This window comes from Vanessa cardui, chromosome 14 (genome assembly GCF_905220365.1).
Source record: "Vanessa cardui chromosome 14, ilVanCard2.1, whole genome shotgun sequence".
Taxonomy (NCBI): Eukaryota; Metazoa; Arthropoda; class Insecta; order Lepidoptera; family Nymphalidae; genus Vanessa; species Vanessa cardui.
In genome coordinates this window covers 8,008,960-8,030,634 of record NC_061136.1, presented here as the reverse complement: position 1 = coordinate 8,030,634, position 21,675 = coordinate 8,008,960, and the positions used below count along the sequence as shown (strand labels likewise).

The following is a 21,675-nucleotide window of genomic DNA, read 5'->3' as shown; positions in this document are numbered from 1 at the left end:
ATGTATAGTATGTATTGTACGTGGTGTTCTATTAAACGTTTTGTTTCAAATATTTAAAATAGCCACACATTTTTCATTTTAATGACAATGATATTATTTGTCAAAATTTTCACCTCGAACATAACAAATGTCGGAAATATTTATAAAATTTCAACCGAGCATATAAATAGCAATTTTTCCTATTTTATATAAACTCTCGTTTCTCTCGCAATTTCTTTGATTTTCCTTAAGTCACATCACTACCCTTGTCTGCGTCCCTACAAACTTTCGTTTCATTGAATTTTAATTGCTTTAATATCTATCGCGAAGATATCTGAGTAGAGACATTTTTATATACGTAGACGGTACTCCGAGTTTAAATGCCATCCAATCTTTATCGTTTCTTATAATTAATGAATGCAGTCACATCAAGACCGTGTTTGCAATAATTATTATTATTAAACGTCTCTCACGACACATTACACGCAATTTCACGGTAGAATAGCTTTCGATCTTAATTAACGCAGCAGAGCAATTGTACTAATTTATTATAACATTTACGAATGCTTGTTTACTATTTAACATCAATGATATATCCGAAATCGATCAAAAGAGCATAAATTATTATTATCATGAAGCTGTCACTTACGCAATTTAAAACACAAATATGCCTCGTGCAAATTTCATACACAAATTCCTAATGAATAAGATTTAAGACTAATTTTGAGTAAAACAAATAAATTACATTCCATAACAGATTTATTTACAAGAAGAAAACATTACAAATAATTACATGCACTCAGAAATATAATAATTAATAACTTTATTGCTTTGAAATTACATTTCATTCAAGATAAATTTATAATTACATTCATACAAACAAATAAACTGGGATTATCGTATGCGTTTACAGGGTTGATAACAAGACGCTTCTTATATCAAATTGGATAATTATCTTACTACAGAGAGGTGTTTGAAATTTTTACGTCTATTAACAATTTAAACTATTTTATTCTATTTTAACCACTACTTCATAATTTTGTACTAGTAAAATTGCTGTCATATTAAATAATTATATCAAAAACCTCAGTGATAAATTATTATTATGGTATATTACGGTTATTATATTTAAAATTAAATTTGAAAGTCATTAAAAATTTACAATGACTTATATGATTCTACTTTTTTTATAGACAGTGTATATTTTTTTAGAAATAAGAAAGCCTAATTATCATAATTCATTTAAGCTTTATATTGATATAAAAATATTTTATTCTGTCACTTTTATAGTATTAAGATAATTAATATTTTAATTTCTTTTCTTTGAAATAAAATTACATACATTTCATTCTTCGTAACTTCTCTCCATCTCCTTCAAATTAAAATTTACATAGTATTTATACAGTTATGTTATATTTTTATATACAATATTATATTATTAATTTATATAACATGGTAACTTTTTATGAATTAAATTAGGAAAATAATAAAAATGAGGTTATAATTAATCAGTGAAATTCAAAATCTTGCCACAGACTAAGATCGATGGATGGCAGTTGGTCACAAGGTACTGGCATATTTCTGAAAAAAGAAAAAAACAATAATTGTATGAATTTTAAATGATTAGATTTTTAATAATTTCTAAAACAGTTGATTTACTTAGGTATATTTCATAAATTTTTATCATTTATTATAAATTTATTAGAGGTATATTATAAACCTAAATATTTAGATTTATATTTGTAGACTTTTGTGTCAAATTGTTGTATAGAGAAATGTATACAAAATAAACAAAAACCTCTAAGGCTCGTTTAGTAAAACATTGGATTAACGCCGATTTAAATACACAATTAGGATTTTGCATTAAATAGTTTAATGCAAAACCTAAATTTTGCTTTAAGCATTAATACAATTTGTTGTATGTATGTTGTATGTATTTGTTGTACAAATAACAAAATATCGTAAATTATTATACGTTAAAATCTACTTAGGTCTTCAAACCACATTAAATAAATCTTCCAGATTCACAAAATAAAGATTTATAATAATAATATAAAACTATACATACATATACAAAAACAAAACAATTAAAATTATTAAGTTACGAAACATAAACAGAATTGTATTATAAGTTATTGTTCGTGTAAACAATGTGGGTAGGGATGAAGGTATTAATATGCTAATCACAGGAATCCTGAAATTGCTTAAAATACCAATTAATTAACGTAACTTGAATAAGTTTCAACATTATCTTTAAATTATAACTATTAAAATACAAAATTTATAATATTATAGAGTATTAATTACATAGTTGTTAAATAAAGATATTTTGAGGGCCTTAAGTTTCAATTTATTTTATTGTAAAAGAGTGCCTGATCAACCACTTTATATGGCAAAAATTTTATATTTTCCGAAGTGGTTACAATTTTAGAAGAATATATTTTACTTCTATTGGTTACTATTTCTTAGAAAGCATTTGACATTTTTTGTATCTAAAAATCTAATCTTCCTAAAAATTAATTAAATTAGATAGAAATACTTGTAGTCAAATATTTTTTTATTTAGATGTAAATATTTTTTTGTAATTTAAATTCCACAATATTGCCCCATACCGGCTCCATCACGAGAAATTGCAAGTCATCCTAACTTCTATTTACGGCTGAGCCATTCAAAGTTACTGAGATCGAAGATATTACGACTCAAAGTTGAGAATAGATTTTCGATCCTCCGTTGTCCTGGCTATAAACCTAACTTACAAAACTCTTTCAGTATTTTTTAATTTCACGTATCTTATCCGAGAAACTACAATCTAATTACGCGACGTATATTGCAAATCAGGTATTATATCGTTAAAGCATGTTCTGAAAAACCTATTTAGGTTTTAACGTACGAACGTATTACAGAGTTCAGTGAACAATGAAACTTACCCGGACGAAATTTGCTGGAAGGCTTTCGGCTGCATGTGTTGAATATTGTCGCTATTGTCGCATAGAATACGAGCGATTGATGACCCTTTGCGAATGGATTCGAGCTGACCTGTGGATGATACAGAAGTTATGTATTCGTGGAATTACTCAATCTAGTTCCCTCGCACAGAGACTTTTGGAATAGTCTAGTAATTGTTGAAATATCATATCCTATTAGTATAATTTATTAAACAAGTCTTGTTGAATGACTCAACAAGACTCCACGTCTTAGTAGTAGAAATCTTAAAATAATTTTTATTTTGAAGAGTTACCATTATAAAAAGTTAGTTAGTACCATTATAAAAAAGCGTGGAGTTAGTGCGTATTGATTGTCCGAATTAATAAATCACCAATAATTAAATTTAATCGATTCGTAATTAGAGACTTTTTTTGACATGGTGTTATATATATTAATTAAATTTTAAATTATGTCTAAAATTTTAATTACTTACTTACAAAAACCAAAGTTAATATATAAAGTAAATATATTTTATTAATAGAATAATTGAAGTATAACAGAAAAATGAAGCAAGAATGTAACAATAGCAGACAATGTCACTTTAAAGAATATTCACCGTTACTTGGATGAAAATGTTATTAAATTTCAATTTTCCTTCGTGTAAGACTGAACTTTAAAGCTATAAACTGTATTAAACCCAAAGCATCTAAATATATATTGAAAGCTTTTAGATTTTATTTTAGATATTTGTAATATATTAGATAAATAAAATAAAAAAAAATATTTGTGGTTGAACATTGAATGATATAAATTAAGAACTAAGTACTTTTAAAAGTTTAATATGCCGATTACATCTCAAAATATTAGCTACTATTGTTATTTTAGGTTAAAATAATACTAGAAAAAAAACTTACTTGGGGTAAATGCTATGCTTGGATCGCCATTCTCAAAGAAGAATCTGTCGCCAACTCGCGTACGATAGAACTGCTCAGTGAGGATACAAAGGAACGTTGGTCCAGCTTGGGCGCCAGGCACGTTATGCTCTAGCGAACCAGCAACCACCAAGTCCACATCTTCAGGATATTCGTAGATAGCTTTGAGTACTTCGACGTTCTGAAAGGTAAATTATATTTATTTTTAAAGTATGTAGACTAATCCTTTCCAAAACGAGATTGTTCACATATTCTGTGTAGTTAAATTGGCTCACTCAACCTCTCAACCGGAACAATAATCAGTATTTGCCGCTTGTTCTAAAATTTAGGGGATTTAGAGTTATCATCAAGGAAGTATTAAGAAATATTTGATGGACGAAGATTATCAATGCAACACGATAGTATCTGTAGGTATGTCGCATAATTCTGTCATACATTTGTGGTGTTAATTTTTTTAGATAATTTAGATGTAAATTTTAACAAAACTGTATTCCGTTAACAAGTAAAATATTACGTAAAGTTTTAATTTTGTTTTTAAATAAGTTTGAGGTACATATTAAAGAGATTGGTAAGCTATATAATACATTTATAATGTTAAAATTATATATATAATAGTAAAAAAACAACAAAAAATAAATACAAAATAAATGATATTTATCGAGCAATTACTCAACAGGAAACGCTTTTAGTGTCACTATTGGTTGAACAGTTATTTTCTCTTTTCGTCATTACTCGTCGTCTGTATCTTCGATTTAAGTGGTTTTTATAGTATATGATAGTTCGTTAGAAATAAATTCGTGGTTTTAATAAATGATACAGTGAAATGGTATTGTTATAAGATTAACGCACAAATATATACAGACATTCAATAAACGTGTTGACTGACAAATATTTCAAACCCATTTAAATTGAATTTATTCTAAAAATATTTTGTTGACGTCCAGGATGTATTCTTACAGAATAGTGTATTCGTGTGAATAGTAAACTCGATAGTGAAATTTTAGAAAGGAAATAGAAATGTGAAATGTGGAACATTTACTATAACAAATATGATATACAAAATATGATACACGTATCAAAATGCTTATCATCACGAGTCTGCTTTCCACATTTCCTGTGCAATATTCAAAGTTAGTCCTCTCAGAATAGCACTACAGTTTTGTCTCAAATATTTTGAGTAAGAAAACCCGTACAGTCGAAAGAAAAATCAATTATTAACACTCTCATTATCCACCGACTGCGGATAGAGTAGCACTATGAAATAAGATTTAAATGAAAATGAATTATTCATTTGATTTAAACGAAATTCTAGAGTTAAAGCATAGGACTCTTGCCTTAAAAAAGAAGTTTTATTTAGAAGACTTGTAATAGTCGAGTCAGTTGTATGACATAGAAACACGTAACGTGGAAAATGATTGTCTACATGTTGGAGAATCCAATTAATATAATCTACGTTAAAAATAAATAGCTTGGGAACTGTTAAATTATCAGATTAATTGATTGTTATTTACTATAACATATCTTTGGTTAAAAATAATTATCTAAAAAGCCGAACTACATAGAATGTGTGACGGAATAATGCATCGTACGGCTACTTCTGCATCGTATGTATATAATACGTAATTGTCTACAATATATTTGAAAAAAACAATTACTTTATAGTGAGTGAGAGTGTTCAAACTCATCTGGATACGTGTATCGTTTTAAATATGTTGATACATTAAAGGTCGATTTACTAGTCAAAAATAATATATGTTTGAATAATAGTTAAAAAAAACGATTTATTTTTAAGGATAACGTTTCTTTGTAATAAAAAATCTTGGTAATAAAGTCGCTGAGTAAAAATATAAAAGCACACGTAGTAAAAATTATATGTCATTGTTTTTGAAAACTCGAACTACACTGAGATTTTTTTTTATGGAAAATCCGTGACATTTATTCTAGCGTTTCACAGTGGGTATATTCTTTTGGCCTTCTTAACAATCAGTTAAAGGCATTATTCATCCGTAAATATTTTCTCGTCGAATCGTTGAATCGAATAAATAAACACTAAAAACTGGCATTGAAGTCAAGGATATGTAAACTATATGCATTTATACGGTACAATAAGATTTATAAATGGCGAAATAAAAAGTCCTGTTACAGCACCTAGTTTTATCTCAAAAGAGAATATAAAAGTGAATCTTTTCCAGTAAAATCAGTTTTGTCTCATACTTTGACATTGTAATTTAATAGCCTTCAACTGATTCGGTGTAGCTACTAGGAGCTCTTGAGATTTTTGATGGATTACATTACACGACGGTAGTAAAAAATGTTTTGTATTTTCATCCTTGGTCATCGCTTTCGTCCATCGCTTTAAAGCGATTTATGTGTGTAACCTTTGAAACGCTTTAACGAATCATCTGTGAAAACAATGATCGTTCATATCACAGCTTATGTAAAAATAAACCCTGAAAATATTCACTGCTGGAATAGATTTTGCTCTTTTTTAAGCTGAATATTTGGTGCTCATTACAGCAAGCTGCTTCAATGTGGATGGTGGATATAAGCAAAATTGAAGTGGAATAGTGGACTTGAGTGGATTTTTTTGTATTATATAAAATAATATTTTATTTTTCAACAAATTTTTGTAGCTTGTGTGTGTTTATAATTTAGCAAACCGCATCGAATATGTTCATTTAGGTTTTTTTTTATTTCTATTTCTCCTATCATTCGAAAATATTATCTATTGTATTCGAGCTATTTAGTGAAATCAGGAGCCTGCTTGCGGCAAGGCCAATTTAGATTCAGTGTAACAAGTACTTGAATTTTTTCCCTCGAAATATTTATATTCCCATAAAAGTTACGCTATCGATTTTAGTAGTTAGAATAACTTGTTTGAAATAATCATATGTGAATGTTCATGTAGAAATAAAAACTGTTAAATCCACGAACCCACATTCGAGCAGCGTGCTGGGATATCCGGGATTTTCTTTTCCAAGGGAGAAGAGGCCTTAGTCCAGCAGTGAAATTATAGGCTGTTACTGTTAAATCAATGGCTTACCTCTGGTGATATGAAGTCCAACATCTCACTGAACGAATGAGGTACTGGGAGGCCACAGGCTTCTCGCGTTTTCACGTAGCTTCCGAGACCATGGTCGCGACCGCGTTGAATGTCTATCGCTCGAAGGTCTCCTCCGAATGTGTTATTACGTCTGTAAAAAAATATACCTTGTAAAAGAGTTCATAAATATTTATAACACTTTTTACTCCTACTATAAGGTCTCTATGAGATCATAGATACAAGTTACATATAAATTTATTTCAGCGTTTTCAACGTTGAGAAAAGTGTGAGTGTAAAAATGTTGATAAGGTAAGAATATTAATCAATAAAAATCAAAACGATATTTTTCTATAAATTGTGTACATATATAGAAAATCGATCGTAAAATATTCGATATATTGCTAAAATATTACATATGTAATGAGTTCATGTATTACTTACAAAAAAATATACGTAACAAAAGAATTTACGATTTGCGTTACAAATTGAAAGCGAACGATTCTTGTATTGTAAGACATTCAATAAGGAACGTGGATCACGTTCTGTGCTTTTACTGGTGAACGACTTAATCCAGCTAATACGTACGTCATTTTTTACTCGTATTGCTGAACACAATCATATTTTCAATAATGAAACTACATGGAAATAAACTTTCAATATACTTCAGTATTTTAAACCTTTCCATTTAAATCAAAATATATTAACAACTTCGATTGCATGAATTATTATTCAATTAATTTATTAAGCAGCTACTAAGAAATTATATTTATTATTATAAACTATATTAATAATAACAGTAAATGATTTCTTTGACGGTGTTTTCTCACACGAATTTAGCCTGTTTTAATTAAAGTAACAGGCTTGAGCTAATAATGAATTTCATTTTTAATACATTTAACAGATTTATCTATCAGTTTTTGTTCCAAATTCAACTGTTTATTCCATTTAATCTCCTAAGTTTGCCATATTAGTTACAAATGGCGCTAATTTATACAATACATGTTCTATTTAAATCAAATAAGACCGCAATTTGCTTTTAACGTTAATTGTTGAGTAGCATACTAATTACTGTTAAATAAATAATGTCATATAGAATACTTACTTGAACAAGAACTGGGTGATCTCGCTATCCCAGAATTGATCGCTGAAGTCTTGTGGTTGGTACGTGAGACCTCTGGTTAAGTCATCGAAAGCATTTTCGAGTTCAATAAGTAGGGGACGATTAAACCAATCGCTGAGGCGCACAATGCCCGATAAGCGTCTGCTTTCTGTTACTAATCTGTAATAATATATTCCATATTTTATTTTTTACTAATTATATTAGAAAAATATTATTGTAGCCTTAGTTATTCTTTAATATATCAGATATCTGCCAGTGAAAGTCCCGTCAAAATCGGTCCAACAGTTCCAGAGATTAGCCGGAACAAACAGACATAGAGACAAACACATAATACACATATACATTGAGTAAAAAAGAGCTATTTTAATATTACAAACAGACACTCCAATTTTATTATATGTATAGAAGATGTACCTATATTTATTCTGATATAGATACTATATGAGAGAAAATCCTAAAAGATAGAGCTATTTCAAAATTCATTATTTTATTATTAGAATATTTTTTATCGCGAACGAATTCAACAATCGTTGAAAATCAGTATTGAAAATAAATATATGTACGAAAAGTAGATAAGTTGATGATATACTCTTGTAAAAAAGATCGTCTGGGTCTAAAACGTAGAAATAACTTCGCTTTCAGAGATTTCTTGACGTACCTCTCTACGGACTTATAAATTTTAGGTCATTTCAATATACAACGCAAGTTTTTTATGCTAGTAACTTTCGAAGTTAAAATTTTGGTTGTATTATCTCACCAAATATACTCGTATATCTTTATATAAATACTTTTGCGTATAAAGACCAACAGTATCAAAACGTTGAATGATACAAATTTCAAAACGCTTTACTCATAAAAAATAATAAAACTAAATCGCCTAATCTGTAAGAACTCATTAAATTTGAAAAAATTACATACGGTGTTATATTTTTTTCATGTATGTACCCTTTAAGTTCATTAAAGCATATAAATTTCTGACACTTCCTTCACTCTAATGAGTGTTTCAGTACAGCTCTACTAGATTTTAATATAATATGTATTTAATATCAGTAAGTAGCTATTGGTGTTGTAAGTCTAATAAATCTGTTACATAATCGGATTATAATATGTTAAAATTTGTTTTCCTTGTTACTTAAAATTAAATAATCTTTACTTAAAGTTTGACATATTTCTTTATCATGTTCATATGTTCTACCATATTAATAATTACAAATAAGTAAATATATTTAAATGTATTATAATTAGTTTATATTGTCATTTACTAAAACAAGGCTTGTGAGCCCGACTAGCGAATTATACTTACTTTAAATAACCTCTGATCAGTGTGTGGAAGTGTCTAAAGGCGGCTGTGGCGTGCTCGTCCAAAATAGACGGATCGACTTTGGGGTTGTAATCGTTCACATAGCCGTGAGCGCCCGGGTAGATGAGTTTGTTCTTTACCATATTTTCGAAACCTATAAAAAAACCGCTTAAACATTATTTATTCACAGGTATTTACGAACCATCGATGACCTCCATGGTCGAGTAGTTTGTACACCGGTTATGTTTACGCCACTTTGAGGACCCGGGTCCGATTCCCGACCGAGTCGATGTAGAAATTTTTTTCTATGTTACCTTGGGATTGAGTGTTTGTGGTACCGTCGTTACTTCTGATTTTCCATAACACAAGTGCTGTAGCAACTTACATTGGGATCAAAGTAATGTATGTGATATTGCCCAATACGTTTAAAATAGATCATATTTTATTTCACTGTTCCGTACATTTTAGCATATTCGATAGATATTTAACAAATTTACTTAATTATTTTATCGAAGTAAAAAAATATCTTGAAATGGAGCAACAGCGCCGTGATTGTGAGGTTAGATTTGTTGCCTTTCACACTACTAACTTTGACTAAAGTAATTTATAGTTATACTATTTACTTCTATTTACAGTTACAAACAGTTTATAAGGGATAAAATAAGTTACCTTCGGGTTTCAAAGCATTAGTTAAATTAATTAGTGTTCACTTTATACTTGTATAGTCTGCTAAGCGTAGATATAATAATTAAATTAACAAATACTGTTAGTAGTCGTTAGTATGGATTTAGGTTTGTATCATCTTGGTATATAAAATAATATATATTTGTATGTACAACGCCACGCTAGTGTACAATTTTTAATTTGCATTCATCTTATTTTTGTATTTAAATTATGTAGAGTCACGCTTCCTTGTCAGTTTACAGTGCACTCTTTGTGCTCTAGTTCTTTGGGTACTTATGCGGGTGCATGTAAAATATTAGCAAGATATGCGTTATTCTTTTTAGAAAATTTTATTATTTCTTAAATAAATTTATTAATATTTAAGCTTTGAAACTGACTATTTAGGCTCTCACATATGTACACATATGATAAAAAATAGGCATTTATATATTGCATATACGCGAATATTAATCGTTGTTCCTGAGTTAAAACCCAGAAAAGAACTTCTGAATTTTCATGTACCCTCTTTGTTTTCCATGTGTTCGGCACCAAAAATAACAGCGTAGAGCAAAATTTACCTTATTCTGAGTCATTTTAAAGCATGTTTTACATTGCAATTGCAAATTTATATCGATATAAAAATAAAAAACTTACCAAGGAATATTGGCAAATACTCATAATAGTTGATATATTGTAGTTCAGCTATGACAATACGACGCGATTCCTGATACAGCGTCTCGTCATCCCAGTGTGAATTTATCGCTGATAGAATACCAGCTATCCTATTATGTTCCCGGAGAACGATGATTTGAAGAATTGTTAGTTGAGGATTTTGATTCACTCTAATGTCACCTGTGTACAGACGATTTATTGTATATTTGTCTTGATTTCAGAACAAAAATAAAGTTTTTAATTTGTGGAAATATACTACCAATTTATTAACTTTTGTTACAATTATTACATATTCAAACGGTTTATTATGTGTGCAATTACTTAAATAAACCTAGACTCGAATAAAAATACTTACCAGCTAGATAACAGGGTTCGTTAGGTGATTGTGCCGATTCACAAGTAAGGGTAACATTAGGATCTTGAGGCGGCCATTCCCGTCCTCCTCTGAGAATTGTCTTTAAACGGCCCCCAACGAAGGCTCTTATTGGTCTAGCCTGACCTTCACTGCTTCCATAGCAGAAAGAAGCATCCATATACGCAGTTACTGTTGAGAGCTACGAAAAAGTTAAAATGATTTTAATTTATAAAACGAATTATATCTGCAACGTTTATGCCCTTTGTGCGGGTTGATAGGCGAATCACGCTGTCGATTACTTCATTAATTTTAAATTACCCATTTATGTAAGCATCCTTAACCCGTAATTATACCTTATCGTGTATGCACATCGATATGCTTTTTCACCAAACGTTAAATATCGAATAGTTTTATTTACTTTCGACAATGTGTAGCCTATTGCAAATATACATAAGTTGGTATCAAAAACCAAAATGTTTAAATGTAATACCCTAAAGTGTTTTCCATAAATACAAAATAGTTACTGATGGCGAGTAATAAATTAAACGTCAGATATTTTGAAACTGCTTTGAAACTTTTGATTGATACCCCTTGGGAAGATTTACTGCTGTGGGCAGATTTAGGATTCTTGTTAGTTTGTCAGTATGTACTTATATAGAATTCTTGCAAAGTTAAAGTTTTATAGATTATTAACATTTTATACTCAGCTTCTCAGCATAATCGGTTAACACATTTTATAATAAGGTTATTAAGCAAAGTTACTACTTTAGATAAAAACGGATAACTTTCACATATGGATAGGTGGATTTTTAGTTTGTATCCATAAAGTTTCTTGTAAAACCAAGTATTCTACAAATAAGAGTAATACTTAGTATCGTACTGCTCCAGTTTGAAGGGTAAGTGACCCAGCTAATTGCAGGGACATATTAAAATATGGATGGATACATATTAACGTTAGTCCCAAGGTTGGTAACGTAATTGTTTTGGGGTGATTTAGGACATGATTAAGACATCTCCCATTTACATACTGTTAATGAAATATGTATGAATGTAGTTAATACGTGCTATTACAAAGGAATAGCGAATATTACCGGTTGAGCAGGAGCGTAGCGTGGTGTGCATCCCCTGTCTCTGGTGGTTCCTGTTCTGACGAAGTTTATACATTGAGCTGTATCGGGTTGGACTGGATCGTTTAGAGGGAAAAGAATGGGAGCGCATAGAGGATTTGTAGCCGCGTCGGGTGACAGTTGACCGTTGTCATCACAGCATGTTACTGTATCTTTATCTGTAAATAAAGTTTATGTCAATAATATTTCATCCTTTTCATCCCACACTTTATATCAAAACGCAAAGGATTAATGATTCGCATATTCTTTTGATACTACAAATATTAAATTGTATCCGTTTTAAAAAGAAAATATTATGCTTATTAGACCTTCAGAGTTAAATTATCAATAACATGTTACAATGTCCATTTCAATATACTTATTTATACAAAAATATCTAATGACGACAGTAATCATTTTCTATTGTCACTCTTTTTATTTATATTTGAAAGTTACAAATAAAGGTCGCATTTTACAGTTAAGGAAAAAATTAGTAAATGACTAATAATTTAAATTGATTCGTTGACTAAGGTTATACGGAAAAAAATAAATTCGCATAAACGTTCAAGTAACTAGATCCGTCTATTTGTTAACTCCTCGGGAATTCGGTTAAGTAAACAGTAAGTTTAAGAAAACGTTGTTTTTGATACCTGGATAAAGACTTGATCATTTAATTTGATTCGAACGAAGTTGAGGAAAACGTTTAAAGAAACATGAAATTATCCATATAAGTCACATGGTAATATGTCACAATGAACTATTTTAAGGTCGAGGTACATTCGTAAACAGGCAACATAATACTCACGACTTTGAGCAATACCAGCGGTAAGAGACATATCATGAGTGATTATTTGACCCCACTGTTGCGCATTTAAATTCCATACCGGGTCAACCAGCCTTTTGTCAGGGAAAAGAAAAGTGCTTATAACTCTAGCATTGGGCAGTTCCTTGCCAGACACAGACCTAGGAAAAGCACTTATACCTGTAAGGAACAATAATATTGTATTTATAAACGCATTTCATATTTATATTCATTAAAAAAACTTATTTTAATAAGGACTACACATTTTTTCTTAGAAATAAATGAAAAAGGCACATGTATTTGATACGTAACGCTTTAAGATGTAATAATGTAATTTACTAAATAATTTATTAATACCGGACTTATAAGATACATAGTACATCGTAACATATTTTCTAAGTCACAACAACATCACATAAAATATATTTTTTTACGTCACAAAATATACAAATGAATATTAATCTTAATCTGTAATTAAATCAAAAATCTGAAATAAGACAATCTTGGAACAAAAAAATTGCTTAAATCTGTGATGTCCTTAAATTAAGCAATTACTGTTAAATCTTGTATCGAGATACAAAATATAAAATAAATACATTAAATGACTTTTTTATTCGAAAAATACGACGCTTTATTTACGAAACAAGTGAGTATGATTGATTGAAACCGATAATCGAGTGCTTCGTATGAATTATACTGAGATGCAAATAATGATGTCGAAAAAAAATCTATAATTTCTGAATGATTAATGATATACTAACAACCCACCCGGCTTCGCACGGGTGCAATAATGATACTAAATATACAACAGAATTTGAAATAAAACTAGCTATAACGGATTTGAATCGCGTATATTGATTATTTTTAACATCCCGACGTTTCGAGTACTTTACAGCGTTCGTGGTCACGGGTAGACTCCGTTAATCCGTTATAGCTAGTTTTATTTCAATGTGTAATCGCGAAAAAATTTAAGACAACATTACAACAGAATTTGTTTATTTACGACATCACATTACAAACTTCTAAAATTATCAGTGTTTCTTTACTATATTGTCTATGTAAATATAATACGTATTATAGGCGAAACCGTCCTTTCGAATCACTCTATCTGTTAAAAAAAAACCGCTTCTACCTAAACTAAACTATCTATTAAAAAATATTTAAACATACATAGAAATATAGCGATAGAGACAGCGACTTTGTTTTGTACTATGTATTGATAATGGTTTATACTAATGAAATTATAATATTACGAAATTTCCCTAATGATAATAGCATTGCCACGCAGTTTCCGGGTGTGTAATTAATTATGATCAAAGATGAGTTTTTATATCTCATCTGTAAATGAAATGTTGACTATAAAGGGGAATTATCTACTCAGATTTCTCTAAGGTTTTCAGACGCTTAATTTGTATTCACTACTCGTCTTCAACTGTACAATGAAATAAATCAACACAGTGAAAGCTTCAATTCCTAACTTGAATATTGTTGTTATATTTTAACGACCTTGATGAAAATTTAGGAAAGATACTCTAACATTAAAAATAGCGAACATTTGAATACATGAAATACCAATATATAACATTTAGTGTAGTCGTATTAAATTTTCGAGAATACTTCTTTTTCGAATAATAAAATGCACCACAATATACGTTAGTATATCACATATTAAAGGTCGAAATATCCCAGCTCTTAGATTATTTAATTCTTATCCAAGGATCTTGGGTTCAAACTTAAACAAACATCACAAAATTTAAAATGGAAGCGTAGAAATCTGTTTATGGGAAAAATCGGCCGAATGTGTAAGGCAGCTTAATGAAATTAACTCGACCCAATCTTGTTAAAAAGAGGGGAAGACAACCTGGCAGTGTCAAATTTATATACCGTAACTCAATAAATAATCTAATGCGTTAATCTTTAAAAAAATATATTTATATGTTAAAATTTGTGAAAGTTGTGTACATTTTTTATTTATATAGGTACAGTCAGAGTAAGAAAACCTTCCTCAGTTTTCAAATTCATTCCTTTATCAAATCTTGAGCTCTTAGTACCTTTGATCTAAACATCAAATCATTGCGACGCAATGTGACGTTCTCAAACGGTAAAGCAGATTGTCGCTCATACTGAGCACACGAAAATAGATCTTAAAACTATGAACTTTTTCATACCCCGACTGTAGATTAGTGAATGTTACGTCTATGTTTTTCCGATTTATGTAAAACATGCATATTATTAATGTACTTTTCTAAATACATAGACAAATAAACATTTATCCGTAGCGTCAACATATCAAGTCCAAAGAAAAGCAACTCCAATAGCGATTATCTTTTAATTACCAGCTATAAAAGACCACGAAATTTTTTTTCTGGCAGTTCCTTGCAAGACAAAATAATTGGGATGAATAGGATAAGGTCAGGGGAATTAAGATTACTTTATACATTCGAACAAGAAAAAAATAAATCCTATAGAAACTCTTTTATAGTTACTCACCGTCGCCGTATTTATATTCGACTAATCGACCATAAGGAGTTTGAGGCGTGCCCAGAGCTGGTTTTCGTAAGTTATTACAGGATCCGTCTATTGTCCGATACCGAGATTTAAGGCAATAAGGCGGAACAAGACCACACGTCTGTGTGGCTGGATCCTGTGCTGAGCCCAACGGTGGGGGTGGGTTGCTGAAACTGTAACGTTAAGGCGATTAGGAACAATTCTGTAAAGTAGAGAACATTTAATAATGATTAATTCAGTTAAAATATATGTTTTACTGATTTAATAACTTTATATGTAGATACACTTGTAATGAGGTTACGTTGTGTCAAAATCGTTAATAAATAATTGAAATACAACAACACAATAATTTATTTACTTCGTGTTGTTAATATAACATACCTCACAAAAAAATTAGGAAATAAAGACATTTGATCTTTACTGATCCACAATATTGACAGTGTTGTTTTTTTTTGTTGTCTTTAATAAAACAAGCAAATATTACAACAATAATTAAAATAGGTTTCTCTCGGGAATCGTAGAGAGGCCAAAATAATTAATTTACGTCAGTCACTAGGAATTAAGGTAATGCTTGTGATTTACGAGTTTTAATCATTACTCAACTGAGCTTTGTTTATTTACATACACATTATACTATTTTAATTTTTTATACACAAATAATCTCAAAGTGCTTGTAAAATATGTACAGAATTGTGAATAATTTTATTCACAACTTCACTTGACCTATTTACATTTGAATTAATTAATTATGCGTTTTATAATACAATATTTACGATTTACATAAGAAGACGTCTCTTAAACAAGGCTTTCAGTTTTTACTTATGCCCCTTGTGACATCAGCCCCAATATGGAGCTGTGTGGGTTCATATGACATTCAGAAATTGGAATTACGATAAAACGGGGAAATTCTCATTCTTGTGCTCTGGTAGTGGTTTGTAGTTATTTTGAATTTAGTTTAGAATACATATTTTTTGTCAGTTTTATTTTTTGTTTTATGTTTGTTAAGCAATATTTATCTTCATCATATGAAATAACCACGCTATTACAATATTGATAAGTTCACTGTTTATATTTCTTTATACGAGAATTTTTCCAAGAATATTCAGTGGTCTTAATTATTAAATAAAACCAAAGATATAAAATATAAAACTGAGATTATTTAAGAGACATTCGCGAAGGACCGAGTAAAAAATATTTCTTTTTGATATACAAAGCAAATGTCCTGGTTTATAACGTGGTACATGAGAAAATTATTCAAATTTGTGAAAACATGTTTTACTCTTAGAGATACAGAAACGAACATAAGTCCGCTCACGTTGCTCAAAGTACGCTTAGCAAGAAAATTTTTACATAAAATGTTATCTCAATGTGTCATAAATAAAATGCCAATAAAAATAACCTTATGTTGACTTTCCTCGCAAGCTCTTCGACATTCAGCGCCTGTAGATAACTGTTAACAGAATTGGTGCTAAGTTAGATCATGCAACTTACAACTAGTGCAATATATATTAATTACAAAGACATGTGCAGATCTTAATAGGGATATTTAACGAACAAAACGTTTCTCGAAACAATTATTATTTTTGCAACGAAGTTTCGTTTCACGCACGTAATTACACTTAGTCGCTTGGTGAATGTGAGCTCGGCGGCAAAAAATTTAAGACTTCGACAATTACGACAGTTTTACTATAGTATGTTTTATCTAAGTATAAAAGACGTCTCACTAGAGTGCTGTTTATCTTTTTTTATTTAAGTCAATCTTAAAAGATTTGAATTAGGAATTATGATGTCAATTTTTTTTTCATTTAATTATCTCAAATATTGTTAATAATACATGATCTGTTATAGGAATTTCGTTTTTTATATAAAGGCCTACGCTCAACATTTAATGGGATGCAATAATAACTTAATAGTTGATGAATCAAATAAATCAATTAAGCGTTTCATTCGTTGGTTTTTCTACAAATTAGTACACAATTAATCGGACATCAATCTATGCATTGTTTGAACATTTCCTTGGGGGGTAAAGCCAACTACGACGACTTAAGCAATTTTAGTGACATGTGCATAATCTAGTTCTTTGTGACATTATAAAGGGGGAATATTATTATAATTAGCAATTATATTTTATTTCTCATGCAAGAGTAAATTTCACACAATTCAACATTCATAAAAAAAAATCATGTTTAGCTGGGAATCAAATATATTCGTGTTTTATCTTATTATTTAAAATTAGAGGCAAATAACATGTACTCTAAATATTTACATATTTACATAAAAAAGTCAACATGTTTTTACACAATTTTGAAAAATTTTCAATATTTTATAGAAAAATACAAATAAATCAAAAACGAAAAGAATGTGTGAAATTTAATACTAATATAATGTTAATAATTAATTCGTATACCACATGCGTTTTTCTCAATAACACTTACCCAAGCCCATTGACAGGCAGTCTTTGGGCTGGAAATATGCCTCTATTGTTCGATGGAAAATTCGAAGCTGAATCGCCTTGTAAGAACGTCTGCCCAGGATTCGTCAACAGATTATAATATTGCCCATGTACCGCATTACATATTGCCAAAAGGCAAGCTGTGAATTTAATCATTGTTATCTGAAACAAAAGAAAAATATTTTAAATTACATGATACAAAATTGCCTTCAAACATCATTAGCGTATAAGGTCGTTAACAGGAAACTTGCTTTTTCCTTTCTCAATTAATTTCCGCTTTATTAAAGGATAATATCATAATGTTTGCGTTTTTTTTCTTAATTTTATCAAATGGCACACGAATCTCTTAAACACATATAGGTGTATTGTAATAATAACGATATAATATCGTATTTTAACACTGAATTAAATAATAACAATACTATATAATGTAATGCTAATGCACAAAGCATTATTTTTTCATGGATCGAGTGACTTATCCACGAAGCGACTATAAACTCTACAATTAAAATTTTCATTCGCTTGTAATTATTAATAAAATTGTAGAAAATTATTTAATTTATTTATCATCGAATATAAAAACACTCAATTAATTTCCAATAAATAATAAATATTACGTGAAATAACAGATGACTTTTACAATTAGGTACCTGTTTAATTTAATAAGTAATTCGAATGGAATCAATTTATTAAATTTGTATTAATTTATACAGCCGCCCATATTAAATTTTACACATACTTTGTTGCTTAAATACATGATGTGGAAAAATAACAGGTCTTCGCAAGAAATTGGAAAAGAAAAAAAACAACAACAGTCAAGCGCATGCTGTATAATAACTTATGTTTGACTAAAATTGAGGTTATTATCACAACGTTTTATTTTTATCCTTTAAGTTATATGTAATTTGATTGATTGTACCGTATATTTCATGTCAATTTAGTTGTTTATTGTTTTAGTGCATTATTTGAACACAATCATTAAAGTTTGAAACCGTTCAAAGTCACGAGTAATTGGATGAACATTTTGCGCTTCACTAGCGCAGATACGCGCCTTAACGAAAAAAAAACCTATAACAAAGTATCGACCGCTTAAAATTAAATTCAGAGCTAAATTTACAGCATAATTAATTTCATTGTCTTAACGCAAATATAAATAACATTACGACAAAAAATATATAAGATTTTTTTTAGAATCAACATATATTAACACAATAAAATCATGGTAAAATATAAAATCTTTTTTTTAAACAACCATCTATTTAATTAAGGTCTTGACTTTCGTTTTTGTATATCACTTATTTGTAAATAGAGTGTCGCACTAAAAAGTAACTAGAACAAACGACTCTATATATTTTGGCGATCGTACTGCCAAGATTGACACATCCAAACCTCATCCTACTTTAATACTGTGCTTTTCCTTAGTGAGCAGGTTTCATATACTTTCATTTCACACTGATGTTAAGGGAAGTAAAGAAAAAAAGCTACAAAGGTCAAATAAAAGATAAATATAATAATATCTTGAACGCATTACTTGTACATAATACTTAATATGAGTTTTTCACTAGTCAGTGTGTATACAATTTTAGTTCAATAATATGGATCAAATTTAGTTGCAAAACTTGATCCAGACATAGTGTATTAGAAGTAGTTTTAAGATAATGAACAATTGTATAATATGCATAGAATAGTTTGATCTCTATTAAAGTATATCAATATTGATAATATACATTAATTTAAGAAATATAATCAAAAGTAAATTACGAATATATTCATTTATAGAAAACATTGTTACATAAATTATTTAGATAGGTATATATGTATGTATTTGTATATACTTGTATATATTAAGTCATAATTATAAATATTAAAATTTTCATAGTAGCTTCACAATTGTTACATATGTTCTTAACAAAAGGTTATAACATTAAACAATCATGGGAACTGTAGAGGGATATGGGCCATAAAAATACTTAGGTACATGAAATTGGTTCAAGAGAACTCGGGGGATAGAGCATGCGATAAATCATAAATACGGCTGACATATGTGTGGTATAAAGTCTTACAAATAACAAAACAAAATTAGATGTTCATCGTATATTAAAATAGTTAAATGATACTTTTTAATTGTAATAACAATTAATAAGTAGCAAATTAAAAAAAATACGGATTTTATCTTAACAAGAAACCAATAAACAAACCTAGTTCGTTACCACTAGTTGCTTTAGTTTTCAGAAGAACCTGGTCTTCTATAACACTTAACTTATTAGGAAATACCTAATAAGTACACGTAAGTATACAATAATTGTAAACATCGCGACTCTGATGTTGAGATGCGTGGATATCGTATAGTTTGGCGAATTATTATTTAAGAATTACTCTTGTAAAAAAACTTACTTCATTCCCATTATACAATAATTTTATTCGAAATATAAAATACTTCGTTTCTTGATCGAAGTCATAAAATATTTTTGTGAGGTATAATCTGTGATGGGTCTTCTAATATTGAATTGGTTTTATTTACACTACCTTTATTTTTATTGCATATGTAAGTAGTTGTCTATCACTGTATTCGATGATAGGTACGTATGTATGTCGAGTTTATATATAATATAATAATTATATAATAAATATAATAAAGCTTTAAGTGTAGTATTGGGTAGTATTATGTCTATCAAGCTTAACCCTAACAGTCATGGGTTCGAATTCGGACTTGCATAGGCGTTTGTAATAGCTCATATAAGAGTTTGGATTTTTTTCTGTGCTACTGAGAACATATTTTCTCCGGTAAACTTGGAAATCGATTATATAAAATTTCCTCATATCATTATGAAACTATAAACTTATAGTCTAGTTCAATATCAAATTATTTTTTTATAAATAATGTTATACGTCAAGATATTTATTCATTTAGAAGTATGAATATTACTTAAGTTTTGCATCATTTCAAATTTGTATCATGATCTTGTGAGTTCAAAGAGAAAGTTTCAACGAGATTTTAAAATATTACCGCTTATCAAAGAGTGCCATCTAAATAGACAAGAAAGAAAAACAGATTATAACTCGAAACTATATAAAATATTTTAACATTTTAACATTTTAACTATATAAAATATTATAACATTTTTGTATCGAGACCCGAGAATCATGACAACATAAACGGTATAATTAGAAGCTGATAATCGGCTTTAAAGTAAAATAAATGAAATCATTTCATTGTCTTTGCGCTATCGTAATCAGGAATCACTTTTGATTGTAACAAAATATTTGATAGTATCTTAATTCGATAATAACAAACACAATGAAAGGAAGTAACCTTCAAATTAACTCTATAGCTTAAACCACCATTAACGTTAAAGTATTATTCATTATACCTATTATTAGTCAGTTACAGGTTAATGGATAAAGCTTACACAGTATTTTTTTTTTTTTTTTTTTTTAAATATGGCTTTTATTTACACAGTATTTTATAATGATCATCAAGACTATAATTGACATAATGTCTGATTGAGCTTTAATTAAATAAAGGCAATATTGCGTTTTAAATAATTGCTATTAAATTTTCATAGGAGCAAAATATTTTTAAAAGATTTATAACATTTCCCCAATATTATAAAACGTTAATTTAAGATTGACGTTAGATAATCCAAATAATACGTAGTAATCTTCAAGGGTGACTTATTATAAAATTCTTTTATTAAGCTATTCCGTTAAAATTTTTCATAACTGATATTCTGCAACATTCTTATGAGAAAATTGACACCTGACCTTTGAAATTAGAAAATATAGCTAAGATTTAAATCAACGTATCGAATTTTATG

The 21,675-nt window shown here is 29.1% G+C and overlaps 1 protein-coding gene across 2 annotated transcripts in view; it reads right to left on the bottom strand.

The window, feature by feature from the left end:
* Window positions 1–1,283: 1,283 nt before the first annotated feature.
* LOC124535245 (peroxidase) overlaps window positions 1,284–21,675 on the bottom strand; it is a 53,826-nt gene continuing 33,434 nt past the window's right edge. Inside the window, exons 2-14 of one of the 2 annotated variants that reach the window (XM_047111375.1) lie at window positions 17,841–18,019; window positions 16,805–16,855; window positions 15,388–15,578; window positions 12,901–13,077; window positions 12,081–12,274; window positions 10,990–11,188; window positions 10,617–10,814; window positions 9,303–9,453; window positions 7,982–8,158; window positions 6,880–7,030; window positions 3,819–4,017; window positions 2,907–3,015; window positions 1,284–1,560 (exon numbers count right to left, since the gene is read on the bottom strand). In XM_047111375.1, the coding sequence (XP_046967331.1) occupies window positions 1,488–1,560; window positions 2,907–3,015; window positions 3,819–4,017; window positions 6,880–7,030; window positions 7,982–8,158; window positions 9,303–9,453; window positions 10,617–10,814; window positions 10,990–11,188; window positions 12,081–12,274; window positions 12,901–13,077; window positions 15,388–15,578; window positions 16,805–16,855; window positions 17,841–18,013 (2,043 nt within the window). In that variant the 5' untranslated portion in view covers window positions 18,014–18,019 and the 3' untranslated portion in view covers window positions 1,284–1,487. The remainder of the gene's footprint in view (window positions 1,561–2,906; window positions 3,016–3,818; window positions 4,018–6,879; window positions 7,031–7,981; window positions 8,159–9,302; window positions 9,454–10,616; window positions 10,815–10,989; window positions 11,189–12,080; window positions 12,275–12,900; window positions 13,078–15,387; window positions 15,579–16,804; window positions 16,856–17,840; window positions 18,020–21,675) is intronic. The other variant, XM_047111376.1, reaches the window with a different exon arrangement.